Consider the following 7762-nt stretch of genomic DNA (forward strand, 5'->3'; position numbering starts at 1 on the left):
CGTGGTTTTGATGGTCCTGCAGCTGTGCTGTCCGAGAATTTGGACCCCAGAGGCCCACGGTGCTGCCTCTCCCTGGGCAGTGTAGCTAGGCAGGCCCGTGGTGCCCTCTCCCACGTCTGCAGGGACATCGGCCTACGCCTCCTTGATTTTCTTCTCAGATTCTGCCAGAGTGGCCAAAGGCCTTCTTACGCCCGAGACTGCTGTAGTTGTATTACATTTTGGAGATCAAGATGCCTGGGAAAAGGTCTCTAAATCCAACTGTCATCCCAAGTGCCAAAAGGGAACGGAAGGCAATTACCCTTGACATCAAATTAGAAGTGTTAAGACGATTTGAAGTGGGTGAGAAGCTCAGCCAGATCGCAAAGGCCTTAGGCCTCGCTGTCTCCACGGTGGCGACCATCCGTGATAATAAAGAAAAAATTAAAGCAAGTTCACGAATAGCTACACCTTTGAGAGCCTCTCGGCTGACTCGCCACCGGAGTGCAGTGATGGAGAACATGGAGCGGTTGTTGAGCGTGTGGCTCGAAGACCAGAGCCAGCGGAATGTGCCCCTGAGTGTCTCCATCATTCAGGAGAAGGCTAAGAGCTTGTTTGATGACTTACAGCGTGAACAGGGTGAAAGCTCTCAAGCAGAAAAGTTTAATGCAAGTAAAGGGTGGTTTGCGAGGTTCAAGGAGCGCCATTGTTTACCCCACTTCAAGATGAACAGCACTCCTCTCAGCAGCAATGTGGATGCGTATCCAGAAGTGTTGAAAAGCATCATCGAAGAAGGTGAGTACACCCCCCAGCAAGTTTTTAACGTAGATGAGACCGGGCTTTATTGGAAGAGGATGCCGGAAGGAACGTTTATTTCTGTGGAGGAGAAAGCTGAGCCAGGGTTTAAATCATCGAAAGATCGCTTGATGCTTCTTCTTGGTGGCAACGCAGCTGGGGACTTCAAGTTGAAACCCCTGCTGGTATACCACTTGGAAAACCCTGCAGCTCTGAAGGGGTACTCGAAGCCCAACTTGCCTGTGATTTGGCGCTCAAACAAAAAGGCTTGGGCCACCAGGGGCATCTTCCATGAATGGTTCACGTACTTCTTTTGTCCTGCAGTTGAAAAATACTGTGCTCAAAATAATCTCACCACCAAAGCATTGCTCATCCTAGACAGCGCACCATGCCACCCAGTGAACCTGAGTGATCTGTCTGATAACGTAAGAGTAGAGTACCTTCATGACAGTACAGCTGATGCAGTCCAGCCCATGGGTCAAGGTGTGGCCTCCGCCTTTAAAGCTCATTACCTGAAAAGGACTTTTGAACACATCCTGGAAGCAACCGGCGGGGAGGATAAGGCTACAATCAGGGAGTTTTGGAGGAACTATGACATTATGGATGCTGTGGACAACATTGCAGTAGCTTGGGAGGAGCTCAAACCAGCAACAATGAACAATGTATGGAAGAAGATTTGGCCTGAGTGTGTTCGCTTCCAGAGTTTTTCCCAAACAGATAGCATTGCATGGCTTCAGCAAAACATTGTGACCCTTGCCAAGAATATGGCCTTTGAAGAGGTTATAAATGCTGACGTGGGCCAGTTGCTGCGGTCCCACGAAGAAGATCTCTCAAATGAGGAGCTGATGCAGCTGGAGCAGGAACGGAAAGCAGGAGAGGAAGAGAGTGAAGATGATCCCGCTGCCCTGCGGCAGTTGACCACAGAAGCTTTGTCGGTGGCCTTCTCACATTTTGAGGCTGGCTTGCAGATCCTCACCAGTAACAGCCCTCACGATGAGTGGAAATTGAAAGTTTCAAGAGCAATCAATGATGCAATAAACTGCTACAGAGAATTGTACAATGAGAAAAAGCGACGATCAAAGCAGCTGTCTTAGGTCATTTTTCAGTGTGTGTATCCAAAAGTTAACCAAGGTAAAGCCAGAAGCAGCACGCTGACCTCAACAGATGAGGCCCAGGCAAGTCTTTCTGCTTCCAGAAACCCTGTTTCTGGTATTTTTCATGTTGACACTTGAAAGTGTTAAATTTTATCATTAAAATTTCATTTAAATGTGTGTTTTAAAAAGATTGCATGCAAGAATAACCAGGAAAACATTTTTAAAAGGCTACAAGGGAGGGACTGACCCTGGTGGACATTAAAACATGGTCTGAAGCCCCTGTCATAATAGCAGGTGGTTCTGGTGTGTGAACAGTCAGACCTGTGGAACAGAATAGGGAGTCCAGAAATCAACCCAAGACTGTATGATAAAGGTGACATCTCAAACCACTGGGCAAAGATGAATTTTTTTTATCTTGGTGCACAGCTGGGTAGCCATTTGGAAAAAGATAAAATGACAACCATACCTCACAGCATCCTCCAAATGGATCAGGGTTCTACAGGTAAAAAGTGGGAACCATACAAGTGCTGGAAAACATGGGTGATTCCTCCTTAACCTGGGTATCAGGAAAGGCTTTCCAACTATGACTTAAAATCTAGATGCAATAAAAAAGAAAAGATTATCAATTTGGCTGTATAAAAATGTAAAAAGTAATAAAACTTTTCCATGGAAAGAAAACACAAGATCAAAAGACAATTGATAAATTGGGAGAAAATGATTTGCAACATGTATCACAGATACCAGGCTAGTATTCCCAATGTGTAAAAAAACTCTTAAGGATGGAGAGGAAAAAAGACTAAAAACCAAAATAGAAAAATGGGCGGGAAACAATGCATAAATAAGGTTCTTAAATGTATGAAAAGATGTTCAATCTCGCTTAAAATCAGAAAAATTCAAATTGAAAAGACATACCATTTCTCACCAGATTAGCTGATAACAAAGTATGACAGCACCTTCTGTTGGTAAAGCTGTGGGTTAACATTGCCTCTTATACATTGCTGATGGGGTGCAAATTGGTACAACCGTTTGGAGGGGTATTTGACACTTTAATTAAAAAAGATATCTTTTGACTCAGCAATCCCACTCTTAGGATTGTGCCCTGATGATACAACTCTAACAAAAAATAACATGTACACGAGGTTACTCAGTGCAGCATTGTTTGTAATGGCAAAAAATAGGAAACAACTAAATAGTGGTTTCATGAAGGAATGGTAATTCTACACACTAGAGTATAAGGCAGCTCTAAATAATAGTAGTAATGATAATAGGAAGAGGAAGAACTCTATGGACTGACATGGAGTTGTTTCCAAGTTATACTGTTAAGTGAAAAAAGCAATATGCAAAAGGTGTAGTATGCTACTTTTTGTGGAAAATAAAGGCAAAATAAGAAAATATATGCGTATCTTATTCATTTGTACAAAATGAAGCACAGAAAGGAGAAACCAGAGACTAATAAGATTGGTTGCAGGGGGAAAGGATGACACTTCTCTGAGTATACCTTTTGTAAAGTTCTGATTTTTGGAACCGTGTTAATATGTCAAACATAAAAAGTAAAATACACAAGGATGGGAGGAAAAACCATAAAATGGACATTACCTGAACCATATTTCAAATAAATAACCACAAAGAAAGGTGATAAATACTAAACCAAGTACACTGGGAACACTATATTTTGACTAAGAATCTCTGGTGGTGTGGTGGTTAAATGCTCAGCTACTAACTGAAAGGTCGGAGGTTTGAATCCACCAGCCACTATGCGGGAGAAAGATATAGCAGTCTGCTTCCATAAAAGATTTATGACCTTGGAAACCCTATAGAGCAGTTCTACTCTGTCCTACAGGGCCACTGTCATGGATTGAATTTTGTCCCCCCAAAATATGTGTCAACTTGTCTAGGCTGTGATTTCCAGTATAGTGTGGTTGTCTTCCATTTTGTGATCTACTGTAATTATCCTACGTGTTGTAAATACTAGCCCCTGTGATGTTAATGAGACAGGACACAATCTACAGGAATAGGTTGTATTTCTTGAGTCAACCTCTTTTGAGATATAAAAGAAGCAAGCAGAGAGGAGAGAGACCTTCTACCACCAAGAAAGAAGAGCCAGGAGTGGGTGGGTCCTTTGAACCTGAGACCCCTGTGCTGAGAAACTCCTAGACTCAGGAAAGGATTGGTGGCAAGGACCTTTACCCAGAGCAGACAAAGAAAGCCTTACCGTGGAGCTGGTGCCCTGAATTCAGACTTACAGCCTCATAAACTATGAGAGAATAAATTTCTCTCACAGAAAGCCTTCCACTTGTATTTCTGTTAAAGCTGCCCAAGATAACACGGTAGCTATGAGTCAGAATCCACTCAGTGGCAGTGGGTTTGACCTTGGTTATATTTTGACTATATACCCTCAAGCTAAAGACTTAAAAAAAAAAAAAAAACTGGAAACAAATACTGAGCTCTGGTTAGTAGGCTGCTTTTTCACAGAGGCATAGCTCAGCAGTTCTGAAATTTCATGTGTTGTAAGATAGAGCAAATAAGTAAATAATTGTGAAAAATGGAGCCAGTTTTCTCACTGTCAAGGAAGGGAATTACAAATATGAAAAAGAAAACGACAAAATGAACCCTGTGGTCTTGGTTTTAAATTAGACATCAGTGCAATCGCATGTTTTTTTATGTAGTTATGATGCCCTGGTGGTGCGGTGGTTAAGAGCTCAGCTGCTAACCAAAAGGTTGGCAGTTCGAATTCACCAGCTGCTCCTTGGAAACCCTATGGAGCAGTTCTACTCTGTCCTCCTGTAGGGTCACTATGAGTAGTAATCAACCTGACGGCAACTGGTTTTGTTTGTTTTTTTTTTTGGTTTATGGCACAGTGGTTAAGTGCTTGGCTGCTGACTAAAAGGTCAGCAGTCCGAACCCACCAGCCACTCTGCAGGAGAAAGATGTGGCAGCCTGCTTCCCTAAAGATTTATAGCTTTGGAAACCATATGGGGCAGCTCTACTGTACAGTGGCTATGAGTCATAATCAACTCAATGACAATGGGTTTGTTTGTTTTTCAAAGGTATAGTTGTGTGGGGTGATATTTCCTAGCTCTGGCTGTTGAAAGGACCAAGAAGCAGTGACACCCCAGTAGCAATGAGCACACCCAACACCAGATCTTGGTTATTAACACCATTCTCCACAAAAAGGAATCAGGGCTCTTTGGAGAAAGGGCTGATTGCAGGGCTGGGACTGGGAAAGCTGATGAAGCCAGGATGCTTTGCTATGCCTGAGTAAGAGAGTGCTTAAAGAATGAGAGAAGCAGGTCAAAAGGCCACGGCAGACAGGTCACAGGGACTCCCCCAGCCAAGATCTGGGACATCTCAAGCCTCAAATATAGCAAAGGGTAATAACCCACTGAATAAAGTAAGAACTCATGAGTCCATAAAGAAATAAATGGGGGAAAAGGGAACACTCTTCCATAAAATAGAACTAAAAAAAATGTAGAAGGAATGGTGAAATTAGAAAATCATAATTGAATTAGGCATAAATCATCAATGGATGCCAAAGCTGGGGGGTGGAATTTTGAGGAGTAGTTGAATTATTTAGGAGTGTTGTAAGACCTCCCTTTGATTTTATATTGGAAACCCTGGTGGCATAGTGGTTAAGTGCTACGGCTGCTAACCAAAGGGTCGGCAGTTCAAATCTGCCAGGCGCTCCTTGGAAACTCTATGGGGCAGTTCTACTCTGTCCTAAAGGGTCACTATGAGTTGGAATCGATGGCACTGGGTTTTTTTTTGTTTTTGTTTTTTTTGCTGGGTAACTGAATATTTACGTGGACTTAAAGTATCTCCCCACAAGATGCCTGTGAACTACCAGGGATTCGTGAGTCAGAATCAACTAAATAGCAGGTTTTATATAGTAATTTTATAGTGGAGAAGCCTGGCAGACACCATCTTACTCAAGTGACCAAAGGTGACATCTCCATGGAACAAATTGACATCGTGTGCCTCCTGCTATCATGCACTGAGAAGGACTCAGCATCACCTCTGTGCTATTCCTGTCAAGGGGCCAAAGCCTAAATCTAACATGCAACAAACCCAAATGGAGGGGCATTCTTCAAAATAATTGGCCTTTATTGTCAAGAATATCCATGTCATGCATTCTTCCAGATTAAAGGAGACTAAAGAGATGACAACTGAATGCCTTGTGTGGTCTAGGTTTCTTGTTTTGTTTTGGGGAGTAGGGGGAGGGTGGAGGAGAGGTTAGTTATAAAGGATGTTAATAAGACAGCTGGAGAAATCTGAGTAAGGCTTATTGCAAGTTTTATAGTCTTGTATCAATGTTAACCTCCTGATTTTGATAATTCACTGAGGCCACGTAAGATAATGCCCTTATTTTTAGGGACTGTTACAAGTATTTAGAGGCGAAGGGGCATCATTTGTGCAGCTTACTGTCAAATAGTTTAGAAAAAATGTCTGTGTGCATGTGGAGAGTGAATAAAGCAAATGCAGCAAAATGTTAACATTTAGGTAATCGGAGAAATGGGTAAACGGGAATTTTTGCAACTTTTCTTTAAATCTGTCAATATAAGGTTAAAAAAAAAAATATTCCATAACCTGAGAGGAAAAAAAAAGCTCACACTCTCCATCTGCTATCCAAGGCACAGCACCAGCTATTCTTAGTCTGCAGTTGAAGGCCGTGCACTCAGGCTCAGGCTCACGAACACCCTGCCTTCGTGTCCACCTTTTTCCCGTGTGTGCCCTGAGAGAGGAATAGCCTCTGCCCCCAAGTCCCCTTCAGGCATCATGTGCCTAATCCTTGGGGTGCAACTGAGTATGGGTAATGTATGAAGACACCTTCTAAAGCTTGCTGATGTTTTCCGGGTCACAGCCTGAGATCCTGCTCAAAACCACAGATGGCCTCCCCGCTGGGAAATGTGTGGAGTTTTGACTCTAATTTGAGAGGAGTGTTTATGGCTCCCCGAAGTTCATCCATTGTTGTTGTTGTTGTTTTTAGGTGCCATTGAGTTGGCTCCGACTCATAGTGGCCGTAGGTACAACAGAATGAAAGACTGCCTGGTCCTGCACCATCCTCACAATCATTGCTACATTTGATCCCACTGTTGCAGCCATCGTATCAATCCATCTTGTTGAGGGTCTTCCTCTTTTTCACTGACCCTCTGCTTTACCACGCATAATGTCCTTTTCCAGGGACTGGTCTCCTCTGATAACATGTCTGTCATTAATTGAATCGTGTCCCCAAAAAGTATGCATATCAATTTGGCTAGGCCACGATTTCCAGTATTGTGTGATTGTTCACCACTTTGTCATCTGAGGTGATTTTCCTATGTGTTATAAATCCTACCTCTGTGATGTTAATGAGGTGGAATAGGCAGCAGTTATGTTAATGAGGAAGAACTCAATCTACAAGATTGGATTGTGTCTTCAGCCAATCTCTTTTGAAATATAAAAGAAGTGAGTGGAGAGAAGGAGGGATCTCATACCACCAAGAAAGCAGTGCTGGGAGCAGAATGTATCCTTTGGACCAAAGGTTCCCATGCTGAGAAGCTCCCAGACCAAGGGAAAATCGATGAAAAGGACCTTCCTCCAGAGCCAACAGAGAAAGACTTCCCCTGGAGCTGATGCCCTAAATTTTGACTTAAAGCCTACTAGACTGTGAGAAAATAAATTTCTCTTTATTAAAGCCATCCACTTGTGGTACTTGTGTTACAGCAGGACTAGATGACTAAGACAATGTCCCATGTACATAAGGCAAAGTCTCGCCATCAGCACTTCCAGGGACCATTCTGGCTGTACTTCTTCTGTTAATAACCCTACTCAAAGAGTGATGGAGATGGAGTTCAAGGAGCCCTGAGTTGAGGTGAGAGCCGTTGGTGGGTCTGGCTTATGAGGATAAGAGAGACCCCCCA

The 7762-nt window shown here is 43.0% G+C and overlaps 1 protein-coding gene across 1 annotated transcript; it reads left to right on the forward strand.

The window, feature by feature from the left end:
* Positions 1–230: 230 nt before the first annotated feature.
* On the forward strand, positions 231–1865 carry CENPBD1 (Putative CENPB DNA-binding domain-containing protein 1). The gene has a single exon (XM_003418120.4). It carries the CDS (start codon positions 231–233, stop codon positions 1863–1865), a length of 1635 nt encoding a protein of 544 aa, XP_003418168.1.
* The last annotated feature ends 5897 nt before the right edge of the window (positions 1866–7762 follow it).

This window comes from Loxodonta africana, chromosome 21, assembly GCF_030014295.1.
Source record: "Loxodonta africana isolate mLoxAfr1 chromosome 21, mLoxAfr1.hap2, whole genome shotgun sequence".
NCBI lineage: Eukaryota > Metazoa > Chordata > Mammalia > Proboscidea > Elephantidae > Loxodonta > Loxodonta africana.